This window comes from Anser cygnoides, chromosome 17 (genome assembly GCF_040182565.1).
Source record: "Anser cygnoides isolate HZ-2024a breed goose chromosome 17, Taihu_goose_T2T_genome, whole genome shotgun sequence".
Taxonomy (NCBI): domain Eukaryota; kingdom Metazoa; phylum Chordata; class Aves; order Anseriformes; family Anatidae; genus Anser; species Anser cygnoides.
Genome location: NC_089889.1, coordinates 8166172 through 8190303, shown reverse-complemented (window position 1 = coordinate 8190303; position 24132 = coordinate 8166172). Strand labels below are relative to the sequence as shown.

Genomic DNA, 24132 nt, shown 5'->3' with positions numbered 1-24132 from the left:
AGTGCTTTTGTTTGCCGTTCACTGAATATACAGAAAATGCTGCCATAAAAAACAAATGTAAAACATGCCTTTTCTATTTACTAGAAAAAAGACTTTGTGCCTATTGAAAAATTCAGAAATTTCCAAAACTCAGAAGTTGCCAGAGAAATAATGAGCAAATGAATGTGTCTCTTCTGAAAACACTTTCTGATCCAGGGGATGCAGTTCTTATTTTGCCTCTTTGCCTTTGCCAACTTTTGTGCAGCCGTGCTGCAGTTAGAATAGATGTCAAGTCAGATGCAACTGTTTGTAATATTATTTGCACACAAAGCAAGGTGTGGTGTTAGAAGTAGCTTTCAACACAAAGGCAAATGACAGACAATAGAATTCACTAACAAAAAATACATGTTTTGTTGGTTTGTTTAGCCTACAACTTCACTAGTTTAAAAAAAATAAATACTTGAACAAACAAATAGAGGGTCTAGAACAAATCTTTATCAGTCTGCAAATGAACTTGATTCAGTCACTGATTCCTAAACTTTTAGATCAGGTCGTAACTGGTGGGCTTGGGCTCGCCTAGGCCCCACTAGCACAGCAGGGCCACATGGGACTGGCACTTTCACCATTTACCAGGGCTCTGCGAGACAGCTGCAGATCGTTTACTCTGCCTCCTGAGTCACAGTTTAGGAACCCTTAATCCAAAACGAATGCTGTAAATCGGCCCCTGTGGACCCGGCGAAGTCAACCGAGCTGAAGATGGATGGGAAATTACAGCAATTTGCAAGAGAGATGTTTCAGAGTGGCTCTGCCTTTCGTGATCTGTACTCCTAACTCGGGGAGGGGGAGCTGGACATTTATTTCACTGTGATGCAGACGACAGCTCGGAGCCTGTGTGCAGTTTTTTTGCTGGAGCTCTCCCGAACGCAGCGTGGTATGTGTGCAGCACGGGGTGGAGGAAAAACAAGTCACGAATCCTCTAGCCTGTCACCACGGGCTTGCTTCCTGTTTGAAGGGAGCCGAGCACTTTAAGTTCTTTTCTTTGTCGCTGGCTGTGCTGTTGTAAATGAGCAATACAAGATTATATGTAATTTGAACGATTCAACGCCTGTGTGTTTGTGAAGGCGAGCGCTTGGAGTTGAGTTGAACACGTAGGAAACAAGAGTCTGGTAGAAAGCGGATCTGTTCTTCCTTGCCTGCTCCTCCGCTCTCCTGCCAGGGCAGCCGTTCAGCCAGAAGTGCACACCCAGCATGACTTTTAAGAAGGGTGCAGCTTTGTTGAAATGGTTTAACTGCACAGATGCTGTGCTGTCCCCTCGCCCCTTTGTGCTCCCTCGCAGGGAGGAAGGAACCAGGTTCGGGGAGGCTCTGGTGGGAGCACTCTCTCTGGACAGACTTCTTGCTTTTTTTTTGATCCATTACAGTGCTCTGGAATCACTTTAACCCTTTCCTTGTCTGCTGGCACAAATTGTGAATAATTTTTTTAAAACTCCAATTTATGGCTGGCTTCTGCTCTCTTGGCATCTGTTGCTGTTCAGAATGAGGATACTTAAATTTTCTTGCTGGCTGTGCTCACTGTATCTTTAGCATAACCATATCATTATCTCAAACCTTTTCCTTTTTTTTTTTTTCTTTTCTCTAAGACCTTGACAAACTCAAGACACGGTTATGTGAATTCAAGAGAAGCAGGGACTACTAATGGAGCTGCTGCATAACCGTTACTACAGACTCAGGGCAGATACATTGTCTCATCTTGTGCAGCTAACACAGGAAACATGGAGCTTTTGCTTTTCTTTTTAATAAACTTTTGAAGGCGGGCTATTTTCTGTATAGCCTTTCAAGCACTGAGTTTTGCAACTCAGAAATACTAACAAGTCTCAAGTATCTTCTAACTCAGTGAAGATGATTGCTTTTGTTCTTGGCTTGAAGGGACCTCTCCAAACCACAGCCTCCAGATGTCCCAGGGACTGTGGTCTGCCTTGAGCCTTGGGGAGGGAGAAAAGAGGGAAAATGAACCCACTTCATGCTTCGAAGGGTAAATACAGAGTTAAAGTGCCTGCAAGGGCAGCACTCAGTTTGGGGAGAAAAGGGAGAATCCAAACAACTTTTGTTTAATTACAAAAATCAAAGTAAGCACTATGAAAAGTAAACAGACTTGTTAACTTGTCAGTTGCTTGCTCGATCAGGTATTGTAAAAGAATTAAAACCCTGCTGATAACCATGTTTAATGTTGAGCAGTAAATGTTGAAGAGCTGATAAATGCATGTGTCACTTGTGCCTGAGGAACAAACAATATAAAAGGCTCTTTTCCTAACTGCAGCTTACAGAAACAAGCCTGTAAGTGTGCCGGAAAATTAAGCATAAACAGCACAAGTGAGAGCTCAGGGAGGGCTGCTGTGGCAGAATATGAGGAAAGAGGATGGTCGCCACTCAGCATCTGTGTCTGTGCCTGACCTGCAGCAGTGTAAATCTCTTGATTCAAGGAATTACTGTCCTGGTGTTAATAGTAACCGATTTTAGCCATTTCCGTAAATCTGTGTAATCCTAGTTGGTGAACTTCTCTTGAGACAGTCTGTAACACTTTCCAGTTAATTTTTATTGACATACTTTTGTATGCGTTTGAAAACAAAACTCCCCAACACTGCTGGGGGAGGGCAGTTAATGTGAAAGGTGAGATGTGCACCAGGTCTAAAATGTCTGAATTGTGGAATCGATAGGCAAACTCGTGAAAACCATAACCCTTGCCCAGGTCACTTACTCATACTCATAACTGCTAGATTCTACTTCCTCAGATAAATGAAAAAGAGACTTTTTTTACTCCACTGAGTGAGTGAAAAATATTTTTGTACGATTCAAATGTGCATCCTGGAATTGACACGTGAATTTTTATTTTTTTTTGTCTGAAAAATAAATTGCTTTTCTCATTTACCAAAGGGTACTTTGGGGATATAGCATCCCAGAACATGGTTCGTTTTCACTGTGTTGCCCTTTGGAGTCAGGTACAGTGTACAACATTTGGAGAAGTTATGAATTTTCTAATAAGTTTTCTTGAGAATATGAATTGTGTATCTCTGTGCTTGGATTTTCCAGTAGTCATGTTAAAAAAAAAAAAAAAAGGGAAAAAAAATTCCCTAACAAAAATTTTTATGGTAACATACAAGAACAGGAAAACTGTGCTATGTAATAAATTCATAAAACAGCTTCAGGAGAGGACTGTAGCTACTGGGATACTCATTTTTTCCCCCCTCTTCAAATCAAAGGAGATAAAAGCACAGCTCTACCCTTGCAAGCTTTGCTTATATCTCTGTGGCTGTTCTGTGATCTGCAGCTCCATGCTTCTCCTGGCCATTATGGTAGGCTCTGTCTGCTGTTGAAGAGGAATGTAAAAGGAATTAAGGTATCCCAGAGCTGTAGACATTTTCTGGTGTAAGCCAAAATGCTTGTGGCATACGATTCTCAGGAAATACTGGAGGGAGGAAGAGGAGAAGGAATAAGGGATTCATTCAGAAAATCTCAAACAGTAAATTATTTCCATTCCTGTGTGTTAGCTGTTTAGCAAGAAGAAAATGTTCATATTTTTCTGAAAAGCAAGATGATGTATCCTACTCTTTAAATTAAATCAAGGGCAAAGAAACCAATGGATGAACTTCAGCAAAGTTCAGGAGCAAGAAGATATTTTAAAAGAACACATACAAATGCTAACTATTGCTATTGGAAGTGATAGAAGAACTCCACAGACAAAACATCCCATAGTTCAGATCTGTATCCAAACCTCTTGCTTGACAGTTTGGCCTGGAAATTTTTCAACGGTTAAATCATAAGATGCTTGACGCTTCTCATTCTGGTCCCAGCTGGGAATCTGGAAAGTATAATGCTGAAGCTGAATATTCACTTTGATTCTTGGAAATAGGAATAAATTTAATCTCTTTTTTTTTTTTCCTTCTGAATTGGTTTGCCTGTTGCATATTGTTTGCAGATGGTGACACATATGCCATTTCCATAGTCTTCTATTTTGGTACAGGAGCTGCTAATTGCCCCATTTTGACTCGGGAGTGTATTAAGCTTTGTTAACGCATATCAGGTAATTGTAAACCTGGCTTATGTTACTGAATTATGGCAAGAGATTTGGAAGATTTTTAATGCATGAGGTCCCAGGTCCACAGCATAATTACACCTTTTCTGATAATTTTGTGGTTCTTTCAAATCAACATCCCCCCAAATCACAAAACCACAGGCTGTTAGTGAAAGCTGAGACATTAATATGAAAAACGCCAGAGCAGCTACCGAATGTCCACTGCAGTATGTGAGCAAGCTACTCCTCTGTCTTTGGAAAGCAGTGGGTTTTGGGGTAGAGCAAATAATGCACAACTAAAGCAATGATGTGTCCCTGCCATTATTTCACCTCCACGGCTGCCACTGCGATCCCCACCTTGTTGCACTTCCGAATCTGTTGGCAAGACACAAATCTGTATACCAGGTTGAATCCCATTTCCCTGTCTCTGTAATTAAGATTATATTGTCTCTCAGGATGTTTTCTAAGCAACGTAATTTTGTTTTCTGTCAACCTGAATTGAATACCTGTGCACCAAACCAAATATTGGAAGATTCCTGTTATATTTTGCCCAAGCTGACAGAAACATTTAAACCTAAGACGTTGATGCTGTGTTTCATCGTTTCAATAAAAAAGACGGTTAGTATGACAGTCACCATGTATTTTAGTTTTTTATTGCTCCCCAAAAGCATTTTTGTTTTTGGTAGGTGCTGTAATAAGATTTTACCTGCAGGAGAAGCTGCCACCAGAAGGCAGCCCTAAAGCTGTTAGGCGGCGAGCAGGGACGGTGCAGTTGTTGCTGTGCAGGCAGGAGAGGCTTGGGATTTGGGCTCGGCTTGTGCCGCTAAAATTGGAAACAATCTAAGCTGGGGGGGCACAGTTGTTTAATAGCTTGAGGAGACTCTGCCTGTGCCTCTACCTTAGTGGCTTTTTGTGGTTTCTGTTGAGAGTGCGTGGGGACAGCTGTGAGTCTCCTGCGTACAGCAGCAGCAGTACCGTGCTCTTCTGAGGCACGAGGGCACGGATTTTGCTGCTCAGCCTTTTAATCTGCCACAGGATGATGGGGCGCAGAAAAGAGAAAATAGAGCCTGAAAGTTATTTGGTGATTTTTTGGGAGACTCAAGGAAGGGGGAACAGCACCGTATAGAAAAAGAGAAGACATTTTTAATGTAGAAGTGCAGAAAAAGCCTGTTCAGGCACTGCTGCTGCCTGCAGGTCTCCCTTCCCAAAACTAGGAAGTAAAATGAAGATGATGATGTTACAGGGGAAGGGTGAACATAAAGAGAACAAGCTAAAGTGTGATGTTTCTTCATTTTGTGAATGCAAATGGAAGAATGCATTTAATTTTGTAACATTTCCAGTGTGCTGAGCAACGTTTTTTTGTTTTATTACTGATATTGAACCCTTGGTTTTGTTTTCAACTGCATGCATCTCTTGCTTTCAATACAATCTTACACATTTGCTTGCTGGCTTGTGTGTCCCGCTACCCTCTGCTGGAAGGAACGAGGATTTTTCAGCTGTGTCCTAGTGCCCTGAAAGAGTCCCAGCCTGCAGCAGAAACGGGCTGTGAACTGGCTTTGAGAAGCCCAGTTCTGCCCTGCTGCTGCCTGCTGGCATCCGTCCTGCAGAGCCAAGACCAGGTGTATAAAACATTGCTTAGTGTCAGGATGGTGCGGGGCTGGGTGAGGTGGTGCACATGGGGGCTGGGATAGCCGGGTGCTGAGCTAGATGACTTGTCCTATTCTGTTTTGTTACCTTGGCCCCAGTGGTGAGGTCTGTGGATCGCAGGATTAAGCTGTTGCCAAAACAGACTGAGTCACTGATGAGTCCTCTGATGTCCTGGCTGGAAAGGTGGCTGGCACCAGCTGGTGGCTTGGGAAGGGGTAAAACGTCCCAAAGCAGGTAGACACAGGGGGGTGTTCTCCCCAAGGGTAAAGTTTCTTTGATAGGCTAAAATATGAAGGTTGTCTTTCATTTTTATTATCTTCTTAGCTAAAGAAATTTAGATTTTTTTTTCTTAAAATCTTCACATATTAAGGCCTCCTTATACCAGCCATGCAAATACTCTTTTTCAGCATCGTGAGAACAAAATACATAATTGTCATGCTCCCAGTTCAGGTTTCCATAAAACTCCTTTGGGAGGATATTCCAGAGGGAAATTAAAGATGAGATTCTAAGAGAGGCTTTTGTTTTATTATTATATGTTTTCTCCCATACTTGACGTAGGAGAATGTTTACCCTGTCTGCCCTATCTTCTGTATCTGTTTGCAGTAGAGATACATCTATCTCGTTGTTCTGTTCATCTCTTCTGTAAAATATCAAGTCCCTAATCTTTCTGGTCCATGTAGGGAACCTTTCAATACCTGCAGTAATTTTGCTGCATGTGTCTAGAAATCCTCAAACGAGAGCTCAGGCTAGGACTGGCTTCCTTCCCTGCACCAGCAAGCTCTTGTACAGATAAAAGAACTTGCAGAGCAGCTCTGAAGCATGTTGTTCAGGCCATGGACAGGTATTGTTTCCAGATTTCAAAGGCAATACATGATCCAGACAAGTCTGCAAGAACCTCTGGTCTTAATTAGTTGTAGATTTCCTGAACAGCTCTCTCAAGTCATGGAAGAAATGTAACTGCTATTACCAGCCTCACAGGATTTTCCTTCCTCTCGTTCGTACAAGACTCTCTGACAGCCCCAGCACTGCAACAAGCAGCTGGCAGATTTGTCAGGGCTGGCTGGATACCAGGGCGCGTTCCCTCCTCAAACACCTGGAAGGCAGCAGGGATGTCAGACCTCGCCTGCAGCTGGACAGGCCTTTGCACCCTTCTGTCTGAGGCCATGCATCGTCCTTGGCAGGGCTCTCTGGAGTCTGGCATGTGTGTCAGAGGGAGAAGGTCCTCTTATAAAATACTCCCTGCTAGGAATCGCTACCCCTGCAGCTCTGCAGCTCTTCTCAGTGCAGAGACAACTTGCCCTCTGATGCAAACCAGTGAAAGGTATCCTGACCCCCGGGCTGTCTGGGATTAAGTTCAGACACCTGGGCTGTCTCTGCTGGTGCCCCTTGCTTTTCTTCTTTTCCCCATGTATTGAAAAGCATGTTACGTTACCCAATTCTCAGCTAATGCACTGAGGACATGATAACGCAGTCGACAGAGTTCATATTAAACGTATCTTGTGCATATTGGCTCATTGTTAATTAAGTGCCACATGCTTTTATCTAATAGGTGCTGTCTTTGAGTTAAATAATTTTCTCCACTAGCTGTAAAAGGATGATGGCTCTTGTGAAATTTAATTTCTTTCTACTGAAGCTCATATGACAAAGGGACATCTAAAAAGTCAAATGAATTTTTCAACAAGGGTAATGTATACTGTATCTTTTCCCTGATGTCACCTCTCCTCTCTTAATATTTCTCTACCTGTTACTCTCTCATCACAGCATACTTATAATGAAGTACCTTGCTTCCACTACACCAGTCTCATGAATTCAAACACTGAACGTGTCCTGGATGTGTTCTCCCGGTATGTGACCAGGGAATGCTGTGAGCAAAGTCTGCACAAGTCCTCCTCTGCCTCTAGCTGGGGTCCCCCTAAGTGTGTTGGAATTAAGGTTCTGATAACTTACTTTAAAAACTGACTCTGCAGCCCACTTTACATTTCTGCATCGCTGGTAGATTCATGCATGTTGACAAGAATAAAGGCAATGTGGAAAACCCCAGAGAACAACTCTGAGTCAGGGAGGAGCCACCCTGTGCATTTTTTCCATTAGAGCAACAAGGGATCTGACAAGTGCAATTTCATCTATCCTGCAAAAAGTTGTGTCAGTTTGCTGAGAGGTCGGGAAGATCATGAGGGTCACTAGTTGTGTAAAACCCAAACAAACTGTGTTCTTCATTACTCACAGAAATGATGCTGGGGTGGACTCAGGATGAGGGCCTGTCTCTTTTTAGCAGTGCCATAGCATGTGTGGCGTCACTTTAATAATTCTGCTGTTTACAAATTAGAAACGCATTTGTTTGCATTCCATATAGCTTCTTTGAAAACACTCAGAAAAACTCAGCTTGTATAGCATGTGTGACCCTTTCAGATATTAGAAAGCATCTTTCAGCCTTGCTGGACACCGTGCTGGGCAGCTGGACTGTGGTTACTGCTGGAAACGGTGCACATGGGAGCACAGCCTGCAGGCAGTGCAGCCACATGCACTGAGGACTCAGCTGTGTTCTGAGTTATTGGTTCATACAGCATCTTCTGGAGGTAATTCTCCCATTTCCCATTTAGCAAGGTTTCTGTGGCTTGATAATTCCCGTATGTGAGTTTTGGAACGGGCTGAAAGTCATTCAGCTGTTGCAGTACAGAGATGCTGGTGGCTAGCCATATCCAGACAGAACTGCCCAGGAATGTTACTGGGCAGCAGTCCCTTCTTTTTCTAACCGAGTGGATTTAAAACCGTTTCAGTGTGACAGGACAACCAGTGCATCTCCTGATGCAGTTATTCTGCAGTGACTCCTCCCTGTCCTCTTCTGCCATGACCCAAAGGCCACCCATACACTCAGGTCTCCATTAGCAGCTGGAAAAAGCAGGGGTTGTTTCCAGCTGCTCAGCATGGTACTGATACAAGGTTGGTGCGTGTCTGGGAAGCCTCTATTACAGTCATCCTTGCATCTTCCAGCTTGTGTGGTATTTTAGGCTTTGCAAATGTGGGGCTGAGAAAGCAACCCAGGAGTTAAGGGGGCTTGTCTCTGAATCCGTGCACTTGCTCTGTAAGCCATCCTTGGAGTCCACTCTGATTTGCGCATGCACTGGCAATTGGCTCCTTTCCATGATGTACCAGAGGCTTTACGGCTGCTCAGGGTGATTTTGTTTGCAACCCGATAGATGCTTGAAGTGCCACGAAGACCTACTGTCGCATTTTGATGTGAGCATTAGCCTTCTCTTAATATAAAAGTGCTATTGTGTACTCTGAAATCCAGCCTACACATCCCCTAGAATCAGTGCTCAATGGATAACTTCAATTTGAGGTGTAAATAAAAGCTGGGCATTTCAAGTGATGCTTACGCTGTTATAAGTGTATTACTTTACAAGTACATCAAAACAAAAACTCTGCCCTGGGCTTTCACTATGTCAGTAACTGCTAACCAGCTCCAGGTAGGTCCTTAATTCACTCACAGTGATGCAAATTTCAGATCGGTGTGTGAAGAAGGATTTGCTGTTTTGATCTGGTTTTGTGAATTGGCCCAGCCACTGCCTGCCCGAGCCCTGCTGCGCTGAGCAGCTGAATGCAGCTCCCAGCAGAAGCCTGTTGGCTGCTTTTGGGGGAGCTGTACCAGGTGTCTGGTGAGCATGGCTGCGGAGCACGCGTGTTGGATCCAGCACAACGCAGGCCTGACTGCTCACCGGTCACTTGTAAAGTCACGTTGGATGTGTAGCTTGTAAGAATATGTCTTATCCAGTGGCTGCAGCGTCGGTCTGTCCCCGTGCAATAGGCCTGGGATGAGCGGATGACTTCTGAACTCAAGGATGTTGATGGGTACAGTTATCCCCACGGTCATCTCGCTCGGTTATCGGTATTGTCACTCCTATTCCATGTTTCTCCCACATCAGTTCACATGACAACAGCGTCTTTTCTCGGATATTTGGGGACTGCTTAAAAAGGGAGGAAGGCCACATGCTCCAGAGCGGTCAAGCAGCTTTGTGAAAAGGGGAGAGTATATTTTACTTTGGGGATGATGTATAGCCCAGATAAGACTTTTCACCAAGGACTATTATATCTCAAGTTGACTTTTTAATTGATTTAGCTCTTCTGATCTATACTTTGCCAGACATGAACCACTAGCCTTTGGACTGAGTCCAGGGTGTAATGGAAAGTTCACTGAAACCCCATCAGCTTTTGTTAAACCTGAGTGAATTTCAGCCCAGCACATTTCTTATGAATAATTAAACACAGTTAAGCAGGTGATGGATTTGAACCTCTGGCACTAGTGTTCAGCTATATTTCATGAGGAATGGTCTCATGAAATTCATGGGGTTTTTTATGCTCTTTTCTCTTTTTTTTTGGCCCCTTGTGATGGATAACTGTATCTGGCAACCCAGGGTGGATATTTTTGTATCTCCCACTCATTACCAGCATGAGCTGCTCCATGTGGCACTCGGCTCTCATCAGTCTCTGTTTTTCAGTGGTACATTCTCCAGTATTTACTTCTCCTCTTCCCATTTTTATGTAACGTTTGGAGTTGTTATCCTTTACTTTAATACCACTTTCTATCAGTACAGCTGCTGTAGTCACAGTGAGGGTGTAGTGCTATGGCAACAATATATTAGCTGCAGTCTTGCCAATGAGTAAGACGCGGTGCAGAAATTAGATGATTTATTGAAATCTCAAGTGGCAGAACTGAGCAAATGACCTGGCTATCCTGATATCCCGAGCCTTCTGCTGTTTTCCCTGGACCTGCCGTTCTCTTTCATGTTGGTTATGACACTCAGATCCATCCTCCCCTGACAGGCTCCAGCGATGCCTTTCTAAACCTACTGATGACTTAGCACCTTGGAAAATATTTTTAGCTGTACAATAATCTCCCAGCTATCTTTGGCAGTGAACAAAAATGGAAAATGAGAGCTGTTTTTTTTTCCTCTGTTACTATTCCACAAAGGTACTTTTCTGTGATTTCAGGGTAGGAGGGAGCACATAAATGGAAAAATCCCTCCCAGAGTGGGCTGTGTGAGGAATGTGTTAGATTTCCACTGCTAAAGGCTGAAAGCTCGTCTGTTCTGCGCCCTGTGGTGCAGACGGGGCTCTGCATGCCTGAGCTCTGGCGGTCACCCCTCAGGGTGCTGTCTTGCACCTTCTCTGTCCTACATACCTGGGTGGAGTGGGCCCTAAGGCACTGTACTCGCATCTTATTCTGAATTCTTCTAAAATTTGGGTATTTGGAATGAGTCAGTTGATTGCCCTTATGTTTATGGTCCATGTGGTCCAGTGCTGGGTTAAGCGCTGGGGGGACTTTCGCCTCTCTGTACCCACGATGTGCCATTGCAGCCAGCCAGACCCGTGGGCCCTTCCAGGGAAGGGCAGCTTGTAGGCAGCCCGGGATGCTTGGTCCAGCTCCCAGGGTTGCTGGATATCAGAGATGTTAGAACATCCTTGGTCAGATGCGGTGATGATTCCTTACACAGCATGGGGATCCCTTACACAGATTTCACAGGACACAAATTGGTGCGTGGTTCTAGCAGTCAGGGTTTGGCTAGAAGCTCCTGGAGAGGTATCGAACAAGGACAGGCTGCTGCAGAGTTAAGGACACAGTTTGAAAGTTTTCAGTGACATTAGTGCCAGCACTTAGACAAATTATGTTTGCTTGTTGGCCCCTCTTATCTAATTAGTCTCTACTTCACTGGGCTGCTTCTACTTGGATGCACAGAATCAGCTGGTTGATATTACTCTTTTAACCACCCTAATGGTGTAAGAAGATGATTCAAGTTAAGAGGTGCTTTATTTTCCATGTTATAAACCCATGGATTGTGATGTGTTGTGGAAATTAATTGTTTTGTTGCATACCAGCCATCTGCTTGAGTCCGAGGGGAAGGATGTGTGGGAATCTCAGATCAGTTATTAGGTGCAGTTGAGCAGTCAAGCGGGCAATCCTTGGGGTCTTCTCATTAGATTTCAGTAAGTATCCAACGTTTGGGTGCCTGTCTGTACTCTTGATGTTCCCATGTCTTCTCTGTCCCCCTGCACAAGCAGATTTTACCATCTTTCTGTTAGAAGAAGAAGGATTGTAGGCTCCTGCTCCATGTTCTGCTCTTTATCTCCGGCCTCCGAGCACCCAGCATCCCGAGAGAGCCCCATGTGTGCATGTACCTGCTTGTTGTGCTCCAGGCAGAGCATACAATGGACCTCGTTCACCAGGTACATCACAGACATGCCGTCACACAGCAGCCCACCAGCGTGAGTGGTGTGCCTCACCACTGTCTGCTTTGGGACGGGTGCTGGAGGCCTGGTGCTGGGCTCGCAGGAGGCAAATGCCGGGGCCAGCAGCCTTGCCCTAGGAGAGGCACTTGGAGATCTGCAAAATCAAAGGCGATCCCTTCTCTTTGGTGGGGTGGGGAAGACGGTCTGTCGGTAGTTTGTGTCTCATTTGGAACCAGGGTGGAGGGGGAAAGCAGATGGCTTTCAGTCGCTCTGCAAGCCAGTGTCAGAGCCAAGACTAAAACACGATTCTTAAAATCCCAGGCTCCATCCTCCATGTCCTAATGTTTCTCTAAGCATGTGTAAGGTTTTAATGAAAATAAAAACCAACAACCTTAATTTGGAGCAGGATTCAAGAAAAATGTCCCATTCAATTACTTAACGATGGCTGAACTGTAATTATAAGACACAAACATGTCTTGCTACAAAGCACCAAGCAAAAAAAGCAGAAAGGATTATTTGTTGTTTAATTTAGCGGAGGAAGGCAGTTGATGATGCATAAGTCAGTCTGACACCTAGCAAGTTTTGTGATCCTATTTGTTAATCTTTTTAACTTTCCATTTTATTAGGATAGGGTTTCAAAAGCAAATAGGATAAATGAGATTAAATCTGCCACCCTGAATTACTCTCCTCTGAGTTACGAGCAGAATCACTCTGTGTCAAAGAAGTATAATTATGAGGAAAATGCTGCCTGTGTAATTGTGTGCTTCGTTCAGAAGAATTCGAGATCCATAATTATCTCTAGCATGCCGTGGTGGCGTGTGCTGGCTCTTAATTTCTGCAGTAAACAAAACCATTGAAAGTTCCTCTCCAGGGTAGTTACTGAAGTAGCGTGGCTGGTACCCACAGCAGCTGCAATATTATCCCTCAGGTCTCCTGGTTCGTGTGAGAGATCTAAATTAACTTGAAAGAGAGAACCGATCATACAGTTACTTTTAGAAGAGAAATGCTAGTGCAGTTACCTTGAACTTAAATGTTCAAAATGCACACAAAGGGCGCGGCTTTCTCAGACAATAATTAAGCTGTAATAGAAAGGTCCTGGGTTAGGACTTGGTGGTTTCACTCCTGGATGTCAGTGCATATCAGAAGTTTTGGACTTTAGTTTTTGTCTCAGAAAAATCTGGCGCTGGTGCTCCACTAGGGGTTTGTACAGTGCTCTCGGCTCTACTAAATTTAGCCCTATAAAAATTGTGATAGACTTCATGCTATGTGATTCCATGGTGAGAGGAGCTGATGACACAAAGACCACAGCCTCTTGAAATTTTGGGTTCCCCAAGCAAAGAAAGTTTTGAATCCATGTGTTGTTTATCTGGCTTCATAACACCTTCTGTTAGGAGAAGCATCTGAAAAGTTCAGCCAGATTTGTCCTCAGAGATGAGTGGTGCTGGAAGCAGATCTCCTGGAGTTCCTGGAAATAAACAGAGTAAACAGAATCTCACTGTAGGGCCTGCTCAGGCATTTCTGCGGCTTCCTCTTCAAAGCAGAGAGTGCAGGGGGTCAGAAGCCAGATTTTTGCGCGATGGGTTAGTAATAAAACAACCTGCCAGACTCGGATTAGAATTTCTGTTGCTTTGCCTAAAATTCCGTGTGCTTTAAGGGAGAGGGATAAGGAGGGAGGATGCATCATGGTTTGTGGATCCTAGTAGCAATTTTATTTTCTTTTTCAGACCCTTTTCCAGTTATGAGTCAGGACTTGATCTCAGATGTTTTTATTGGTCAGCCTAGTTTACAAATGAGGCCTCTTTTATCCCATCTAAAATTTTATGTAATATCTGATGCTGCATAAAGATTCCAAGAAATAAAAATGGAAGGATGGTGAACAGACCTTCTGGCTAATATGTACAATGACTCAGTCTATCCTTCATTCCAACTTCCGTGAAGTATTTTCAGATACACTATTTACCCATTAAATGAGCTGTTTAGTTTAGCTTATGGCTAAAGTTTTTCCTAGTATTTGATGTGTTTGTTGGGAACATGACAAAGTAAATCACGAATGAGAACATTAACAAATGCTTACATTAATCATCTGAGACAGTTTCTCTCACATAGTCTTGCTCTGAGTAAGGAGTTATCTGTAATAAAGGGTTATCTGTAAGAAAGAGTTTCCTGTCCCTTCACTTGCCAACTTACTTGACTTTACTGCCAAGGAAATCTCTCCTCCATGCTTGACAAGCAGTGGGTAACTTCATGATCTTTCTCTGTGTAGGCAATTTCTTCATGGGAAGAAATGAAGTCAGTAATGCCCATGCTGAATCTAATTTTACTATAATTTAAAGGGAGGAGCCTTTCCCTGGGTAGAATTTATTCTATAACTGCTTATTTCAGGATTTATTTTCCTTTCCTCCAAAGGAGCTGGCAGGAACCATTGTTAAGAGACGGGCCCACAGCTTGCTTGGCATGGTCACCACAGCACATTTTATGGCAAGAAAGGAACTGCTTTTCCTTAGCTCTCAGTCATCATCAGCTGCTTCAAGGAAAACTGAGCACTGCAGCGAGTTGGTATCACCTTGCTGAAGGCTGAAATTCCACCTCCTGGGGACAGGAAAGGTTGCAGGGCAACTCACAGAGCCCAGCTGTCTCCAGCCGGGTCTGTCTGAGCTAGTCCATCACCTTTGTCTGCCACAAGGCTCGCTCCTGTACCCAAGCTCCATGAGCATCTGGATGAGATCCCAAATGCAAAAGAAACACAGAGATTCTGCCCTCCTCCACAGAGCTCTCAATCCTTTCCTGTTCTCCTAGTAAGTGTTAATTTCCAGGCCCTTTCCCCATTTGCCCCTCTCAAGGCCGGTCCCAAGAAACTCCATGCTTCTGCTCCCTCTCTGTGGGCTGTAGCAAAGCATCCATACTCAAGTGGGAAGGGTTAGTTTTTCCTTCTCCCCTAGTCAGCCTCAAGGTTTGGCCCCAGCCACAGACATGTCTTGGCTCTCCAGTTCATTCACTCTGGGTAGGATTTTTCCATCTTTTACTCACTCCAGTCCAGACTGAATGAAACACACACCAGTAAAGGTCCTTTTAAAAGCAGTTTGCAGCAATGCAATGTTAAAAGCCTAGCTGCAAAGAGGAGGAGAGTGCAAAATAATCTCTTCCTGCCTGCTCACAAAGAAATGGGAGGAGAAAATGTGGTGCCCTTTTAATGCTGGCCGCAAGAGCGTTTTTAACAGTGTCTCTTCAAGGTCAGTAACACCATTCTCAGCTGTTGAAAACAGCACATCAGTAGCACAAACAGTGCCAATTAGATTTGGGAAAAGGCTGGGTGTTTGTTGTTTTTGTTTGTTTGTTTGTTTGTTTTCTTTATCTCTGCAGCCTGGCAGACAACCAGATGCAACTGTACACATAATTCAGGCAAAATGTGATCCAGAATATGTGGGCTGATGTTTGATATATGCTAATGGCAGCAAGGTGTTGCCGTGGAATGGCGTCTGCACGGCAGCAAAGTGGGGTCCCTAGCTGTCAAGGCAGGAGGAAATCTAAAGAGCTGCTAAGTCAGGGGTCTTACTTTTGTCAGAGAGATTCTTTGTCCCATATTTTTCCTTATTTATATCTGCAAGATTAATAAGATTAATTGGATTTTCCCCCTCAGCTACTCTGTAGCACCAAACCTCTTTATGCAGAACAGAGAAGTAAATTTGGTCTAGTGTTTAGAGATAAGCTTTAGAGAGGCTGTAAATGGCTAGTGAATAAACACTGCTTTTCAGTAGATAAAGTTGCCTGTAGGATAAGCTTTCTCCTATCTTGGTCCTGCCTTCCTCTGCTGGTGGGAAGTGTTCTTTGCAGCTAGATCAATTGTCCTATAACAACAGGCCTTTCTACATTGTCTTTCCTGAGTCTCCTAGTTTTTCTCCTTTACTTTCTGTTCCTCTCAGATACGTGTGCTGGGTGTGCAGCAAGCCTTTCCAGCGTTTCTGAAAGGTGCTCACACGGCAGATGCCATCCACTTTCTTTTTGGCCTTCTTAGATTCTGCTGACACCTGCAGAGCCCATGCTCGGTCTGACCAAACTTTCTGCTGGGGAGAGGTTTTGAAGTGTTGGTTGTGAGCGTTATTTAAAGTTGAAAACCACTCGGGAAGGTGCTGGGGGAAGCAAGTGTGCTTCCCTTTGTACCTGCTGGGGAGATCAATGGTTTAAGAATCCTATTCTGCTTTATGCCAGTGAGGATTGAAAATAACACCAACTGTAACAAGCCTATATACACAATAAACAGAAACGCAACAATAGGATGCAGCTTTTACACAGAGAAGCAAAATGCCAGGTTGCAAATAAAGCAATAGGGTTGCAAAGTCCTACAAGCCACGTGAGCAATTGTTGCTTTCTGTGCTATGGAATAAAGCGTCCCTATAAAGGGTGGCTGCAGTGTACTTTAAATCACTGAAACTGGCTCTATTGAAATTTCTGTTGTTAAATTGCAAATTCAGCCTTGCTGAATGGCTGGTGGGGAGGTGATGAAACTGCTTTTCTCTGTGATGATGGTGAATGGGAAGAAACTACTTGATACAGCCAAAAGAACCCTTACCTACAATTTTTCTCCTCCACAGGTGCCCCTGGCTGACAAAAGCCATCTCACCAGCCATCCCAGTGTACAATGGGCTCGTGTTCTTGTTTGTACTGGCAAACTTCAGCATGGCAACTTTCATGGACCCTGGGGTTTTTCCACGAGGTAAGAGAAAATGGGACTGGTGGGTGGTCCTCCTTTTTTTTTTTTTTTTTCCTGGTAATCTTTCTTGTTTATGTATTTACTTATTTTTTACACTGAACTGGCAGTAGAGTTGGAATGGTAGTGAAGTGCTGGATACCCTCATCTGAGCTGAGAGGTGTCAGTTGTCCTTGCACTTGCTCAGGCTGGCAGTTGAGGGCACAGGGCTGCATAGCATGGTTCTCGTTTGAGTAGCTCTCCTGACTGATGTGATTGCAATTGCCATCCCCTGTGTCATGCTGGCACATTGGATTTAAGTTACTGTCTTCACAATAGGAAGTTGAGCATGGTGGAAGGGAGAGGCTGATCTTTCTGAAAGAGCTTCATCAAAGCAGACCTTCCTTCCAAAAAGCCTTAAAATAAATGCATAAGCATTGAATGCTAAAAAAAATAATGATTAAAGCTTGCCTTAGAGCATCTAAAACATATACATTTAGAAAGATATGCCTGCTTAAATTAGTACTGATGCACAACTGATTAAATAGGATAAAGATCACTCGACTCTTATAATAGGAACCACAGTGGAGCTACCTCTTTTAACACATCCTAATGAGAGAATTATCACCTCATTTTATCTGTCTTCCAATAATTATTCACATGCAGTTTGCAGCAGAGACTGCTCTAGGCAGTCTTGCTAAACCAGTGGATCTCTGCTCTCTTCAAGCTGTTCTTACCCACCTCTACTGAGTGAATTCAATACCTGTTTTGAATTGCTATTGTACCTGACAAGAACAAGGTACCTGTCCTGCTGGCTTCTCTGAATAGTGGGTGCCAGGTTTCTCCAGGTAGCAGGGTCTAATGATGAGCATCTCTCTGTCATTCCTTTCAGCTGAAGCTTTTGAACCCCTGAAGTGTTGCAGCACTCCAGTTGAGGAAATAATTGTGTGTAAAGGCAATATTCAGTCATTTGTACGGGATTATATGATGCACTGTTTAGCTGCCCAAAGTTACATATAGGTGATAGAGAGATTTTCAAAAGAGCTGAAACATAGAGCTTTTACCGAGATTTCCAAAATAGCTGAAGCACATAGAGCTTTTACCTGGCTTCCTGCACTTTTCCGTTCCTCCATCTCATCAGAGACAACAGTGGTTGAATATGCTGTGGGTGTGACGTTATTGAACGCATCCATGCTTTTTGCCTTCAGTAGGGGAAGAGCTAGAACAGCATTGTTCAGTTTTGAAAGTCACAGTCTGGGAATCTAATATTGTGCGATGTAGTTCCCTCAAAGTGGAGCCTGCTGATGGGCACTTACTGTGCTCTAAGAGTGATCAGTACGAAGCATATCATGAATTCACACCTTCCTTTACACTTCTCTAACTTCTTGCAAATAAGCTCTTTATTTGGCCTTTGCATTTAAAGGAGAAAAGGACAGGGAGATCAAATGGAAACTTGGAAACATTCTCATCACCTTTCTTCCCTTCCCAGCTGCTTTAACAAAATGGAGTCAGGAGCAAAGCAGGAAGAGGGGGAGTTTCCTACAGCTTCCCTTTCTTCCATCCTTTTCTCTTCATTTGTGGCCTTGGCCATTTCTCTCTATGCAGTGTATGTTTGTACTTGGTCTGGAGGAGGTTGGGAATGAGGGAAGTGGGGAAAAGGCAAGAAAAGGAATGGGAGTCATCCTTGAAGAAAGTGATGAGGTAAGAGTGTAAATGTGTGAAGGAAGCAATCTGATAAGGAAAAAAAAAAAAGATGGAAAAGACTATAAATACTAGAGCTGGGAAGAAAGGGGAGCAGATGTTATTTCAGATCGCAAGTGTACATGCTAAAAAAGCTATCACCACCCCACGCCACCCACAGAGCTGCCAACCCAAAGAATTCAAAAATTGTAGGAGTGATTTAAAATGAATATACAATGGATCTCTTTGCTTTCTGTTCTTGAAATTGCAGATTTAATCTTCTTAATTTTCAAGCTTTTTAGCACATTTCTGATGGTTGCAAATTTACTTCAAAAACAAAAGAAAAAAGCAATACAAAAGCAGAGAGTCTTTTGAAACCACATGATTCCTTTAAGAAAGCTGCCAAAAATCATAAGATGTTATATAAACAGGAGATTTGGCTGCCTTGTGTCAGTGGATAAGAGTACGAGAGTCTGTGTAGTAAGATAGTGTCTTCTACCAATGTATTCTTCTGCTCAGATGACTGAAGGCTGGTGATAAAGACTTATCTAGCTGTATCCCATGAGCTTACAGATTCTCTGGCAAAGAGAATTTGGGGCACAGATGAGAAGTAAACCCAGCTTTTTCTTGTATTGTTGAAAAGGGCCAGAATTAAACTCCCAGTTCCATTACTCCTTTTTTGAATCATTTTGTAATTTGCTGTCTCTCTGAATGATCCTGTTATGAATCAGGATTGGCTCTGTGCAAGTGAGTTGCCAGTGACACGCTAAAATGAATGACAAGAAAGGGAAGTATTAAGTCATTGAAATTGGGGCCTCCCTGACAAATCTGATTTACAGTCTAGATTGATAATGGCAATATGTGTTTCTGGCTAATTACAGATACCAACCACAAACTGTCTTCCAGTGCTTTTTATGTGAATCTATTTTATAAAAACTCTTCAAGTGTGTGTCAGTTCTGCAAATTCAATGTATTTATGTAGGTATACACCTATATAGGTATATGGGTGTATTTATAGGTATATACAACGTACAGACTTTTTGTCTGCATGTCTGCATAGTAAGTATTTTTACAAGAACTTAAATGGTTTGACCATTCTAGTATCTTGTTTTTGTATGCCCACAATTGTATTTTGCAGCATGGACCACTTTGTAGTATTGAAGAACCCACAGATTGTATTTATAGAAGTGCCCTTAGGGATTTAGAGTCTAGCTCCCACTAAGAGTCCCACTGATTAGTTATGAAGGAAAATTATAGGGAACGGTGCCAGTATGGCAGTCTGCTTCCATGCACAAACATTAACCCAGAGAATATTCTTGCAAGGTAAATATTGTAGCTGAGTCAGATCCCAAGCTCATCTGAGTGAAGGGAGAAACTCCTCCTGAAGTCAATGGAAATTGGATCATTTTAATAAGGATAACACATCTAGAGAAGATTTAATATAGAACTACATGACAGTTATTGATGCCCCACTGGGATAATATTATCAAATTTTGTCTAATTTGGAGCCAGTCAACCAATGCCAGCTGCACTGCAGTGTTTAACCAGGTGTTAAATAGATGTGAACTAGTTACATATTCTCTGTCAAAAGGAAACAAATAAAGATTGCAGGTATCTAGAATAAAAGATGAACTTCCATGTACATCATTCTCATTTTTCCTTTTCTTCCCGATATATATTTGTCCATTCTAGACTGGCTTTTATTTTTTGAATTTATTTTTAAATGGTCTGTTTTCTCAACAGGGCAGCGCTTAGTGGAGATGATCACCCATCCACCACAGGGTTGTCCATAATAACATAACTCTGCCATATTGTCATTCCAATCTTACTAATGGCAAAAAGAGGTTAAATGAATAGCCAAAGGTCACAGAGTGAGAAAATTAGGATATAGGACTTCCTGACTTCCAGTCCTGTGCTCAGGTCACTAGACCATACTGCCTTTGAGGGAGGTGAGATCTTACCAGTTATATAAAGCTACTAAAGTAAGAGCGTTCAGGGCACGCACTGAAGAAGAGAGCACAGGGTATGCTATAAGGAAGCAGACACTGGTACAGGGCTCATTGCGGGCACACAAATTGCTTCTCACTGTGGCATTAGGTTCCCTGGAGCAACTGGTCTTTGGGATGGTGGGGGGCTGACACTAGAGTGCTTGACAAAACACCCCTCTGGGTCATCTGGGTTAATTTTGGGGTTTGAGCTAGCACAACCTTCTTTTAATAACCTTCTTTTAATATTGGTTGATGTAATTTCTTTTGTTCTATGTGCCGGTAGACTAGCATTGAATTAATCCTGAAAGCAGAACTTCTTGCAGCAAGGGCTTGGGTGATTTCTGGATTTCCATCCCCTCTTTGACTCTCATCTTGTTCATTCCGGCTGTAACTGCTGGCTAAGATAAGACTCAAACACTTCTCTTTGTCCAGGATTTGGACTGGCTGCCTGGCGTTCCCATGGGAGCGTTGCCTCGGGTGCCGAAATGAGCCCAGATCACTGAAGTGTTCTGCAGCCAGGACAACCTGTTCTGACAGTCCATCACTTCCACAGCTCTCTGTTTCTCTGACAAGCCCAAGAGCACATGCAGTGCCCCTATATCCAAGGCACTTCCTGGATTAGATCTTTCATCTTTACCCGCTGTTATTTCCACTAACTTTTAGTTTTGCATTGAGCAGCAGATGAAGATGAAGATAAAGATGATGACTTCCGAGCTCCACTCTACAAGAATGTGGAGATTAAAGGAATCCAAGTACGGATGAAATGGTGTGCCACCTGCCACTTCTACCGTCCTCCACGCTGCTCTCACTGCAGTGTCTGTGACAACTGTGTTGAGGTAACCGTTCTGTTGGTTGTGTTGGCTGTGCCTCAGTGATGGGGTTGCATGCACTACTGGAAATGTGTAGATGGGTACTTCCCCCAGTATTTCAATTTTTGAAAGTTCCCAGCTCTAGCCTTGTTGATGGTCTCCTACCAATTGGTATCATTTGGAACATAGCCCTCAGTTATGATGTATGTTACATATGCAGTAGCGCTTGATGTCAGCTTTGTTGCCAGTGATAATTAGGTTAAAAGTTTATAATCCTGGCTATGTCTTCCTGGAGGTAGTGTAGGGATCATGAATGTATAAAAAGGGGTGAATGGGAGAGTTCATGCAGAGGCAGAGTTCAAGAGAGCAGAAAATCCAGGGTGAACCGTTCTAGCTTGTCTGCTTGCCCACTAATGTAGGCACCAGTTTGTTCCAAATTAAATGATGAACCCTAAGCTCACTGGGTGCACATGAACTTCAGGAAAACCAAACTCAGAATCCAGTGAGTAGGTCCCCAGTCAGTGATAGGGCTGTACATTTGTGTCAACACCCCAGCTCAGACCATGAACTCAGTCATGCCTCTAATGTTGGTCCCTTTGAATTATGGGCCTTTCATGTTTCATGGTAGCCCTGTGGTCTCAGTGAAGCACACAGGATTGAGAAAAAAAAATCCCCAAACAGTAAGGTGTGCTTTTGGGCTATAGATGTCTCCTAAACTTCTAAGTACAGAGTGTATTGCCAGGGGGAATATTTTTATTGCTGAGCTAAAAATTCCACTTGTTGAGGATACTTCTGCTGCAAGTTCTGTAGTTTTTGTTGTTGTTGTTGCTGTTTTCAATAGAAAGATGAATTTTTTAATATGTCTAAAATATATTCAGCTATGCCATTAAAATGAAAGAAATTGCTAATCAGAAAGGCAAAAAATACCATCGTCAGCTGGAATGCCGTATACACCATCTTTGTACTAATCCTTTTTGCCAAAAGCAAGGAAATAGTCCCAAAGAAAGCAGCACAGCTACTTGTCTGAGAAAAGCTGACTGGGTTTATCTTGTGTCAGTTATTTTCTCCTCCAGGGCAACATATATCTAAGTTATAATTAGCTGGAAGCAGCACTGTGCCTACTAAACATCTATAGATAGGACAAGCCTGTTCTGTTGTGGAAGACCTTAGAAGAATGCTGTGTCTGAGAAGATGGAGAGTCGGGAGCTACTGAAGACCCTGGGTGGAAGGAAATAGCCACAAACTATTCATTGTCACACAATTTCATTAGACTGCTGTGAATTGTTAAATAGAGCTAGATTTTTCATAGAAAACCTGACTCATATATTCCTAAGTTTTAAAACATAAGTGTTTTCACTAATTCTAGATTCCAAGGATTGTTTAGATGATGATAAATTCTGTTGTCCCATGGAATTTCTTTCTTCTGCCCTCCCCAGTGGCTCAGCATGAAAATCCATTTTCAACTAATGAAGTTTTCTCAGAAAAAAACGATTGCCCAGAACTCACTGGTATAAACACTTGCAATTTCATGCTGCCATAGGGCCTCCAGGGGAGTCAGTTCTGCAGCAGAAATGAAAATGGGAGAGATTCCAGAAGTAACCTAAATAAAAAAGCAGAACACAAGGTGACTTTTCCTAGCTCTCAAGAAGCTTTATGATGGTCAGATCAGTTCAATGTGTATTACTGTTCTGGTGGGCAAGAAAGAAACTCTGCTTGTATAATTAAATTGTGACTGCTGTGAATGAATACAGGCAGAAAGCATTAATGACTTCTGAATTAAGAAAAAGTGATCTTAAACACTGTAGTTTATTGATTCTTGTGATCCTAATTTCCCACTCACCTGTCTATTCTAGAAGAGCTTGAGGACAGTGGTAAGAGGGACTCTGCTGGCTTTTCCATGGGGGACCCATTCAGGGTTGTAATTGACATCTTTTCACTTTCAGTCTAGAATGCGCTATGAAAGTTCACAGCCCAAAAAACTTTTGAGCCAATGTGGTAAAAATAAGCTAACAACAAAAAATGGCAACATATGCAGAAATAAAATCAGTTAAAACCTAAAGCCCGCTGTGACCAGATGGACTCAAAAATGAATCCATGACGAAAGTAGTCAGATTTCTGTTTTCTTTAATGAAGTGTTCACAGTGGGCATTCATGTAGTTTCATAATCTGTGGATATTTTAGGCAGTGTACAACCAGATTCACAGCATAGACACATGCTATGTCAGCATTGTAGCCTGAAATGATCTTCATTAAATTGCCTCTGTGATTTTCTAACGTGCTTTGAGAAAGTTCTAAGCCATTTATTGTATTTTGTCAATTTTTGGTAAATACGTTGTGCAGACTTTACAAATATAAAAATTGCTTTGTCATCATTGGAGAATGTTTAAAGATAGCATTACCACAAAACAAAGAACAAACAATTAATGTATTGATGTAATTGGTGCGTAATATCTGCTCTGAACAACACAGAAATAGGAAGGGCTTATTTCTCTGCACCTGATCTTCTTTTCACTTATGCACATCTAGAATAGTCACATTGAAGGCTGTGGATTTACATGGTTATAAAACTGTGTAAAGGCTCTTGAAAGATGTCTGTGGGCTGACCTCATAAATCTGTTAAAAGGCATGTGACTTTATAAGGTACTTTGAACTTCTGATGGGGACAACTGGTTAGTTTGGGGTTCGTAGCTATCGATCTAGTTGTCCAGAACTTTGCCTGTGTCTTAGCCAGATATTGCTTATTTGGAGGGATCTGCTTGGTAAAAGAAAAAAAAATAGATTTTTTTCATGAGGCCCACTATTATTTAAAGTGGATTCATTCAGCTTACGTATAAATACAGAAGTGTGGGGGAGAGAATTCTGAAGCCAGTATTGCATCTTCAAAATATTATAGGTTATGATAACTTTATTTTAATTGACTCCTCGTGCTAAGGATGACAAAAAAGTCAGTGCTTCTGCTACCAGCATATAAATAGCATGTTTTTTTATTATTTTATATTCTCTCTTTGAATTCTATAACCTCTGAAGTAACTCTCTCCATTCATAAATATA

The 24132-nt window shown here is 42.6% G+C and overlaps 1 protein-coding gene and 1 long non-coding RNA gene across 5 annotated transcripts in view; one reads left to right on the top strand and one right to left on the bottom strand.

The window, feature by feature from the left end:
- ZDHHC8 (zinc finger DHHC-type palmitoyltransferase 8) overlaps positions 1-24132 on the top strand; it is a 114513-nt gene that overhangs the window by 69952 nt on the left and 20429 nt on the right. For all 4 annotated transcript variants that reach the window (XM_048063888.2, XM_048063889.2, XM_013173511.3 and 1 more), the window contains exons 2-3: positions 16510-16631; positions 20951-21108. In XM_048063888.2, coding sequence (XP_047919845.1) covers positions 16510-16631; positions 20951-21108 — 280 coding nt within the window. The remainder of the gene's footprint in view (positions 1-16509; positions 16632-20950; positions 21109-24132) is intronic.
- LOC125182787 (uncharacterized) overlaps positions 12329-24132 on the bottom strand; it is a 37329-nt gene continuing 25525 nt past the window's right edge. Inside the window, exon 4 of the long non-coding RNA XR_010825578.1 lies at positions 12329-13385. This is a non-coding gene — a long non-coding RNA (uncharacterized lncRNA). The remainder of the gene's footprint in view (positions 13386-24132) is intronic.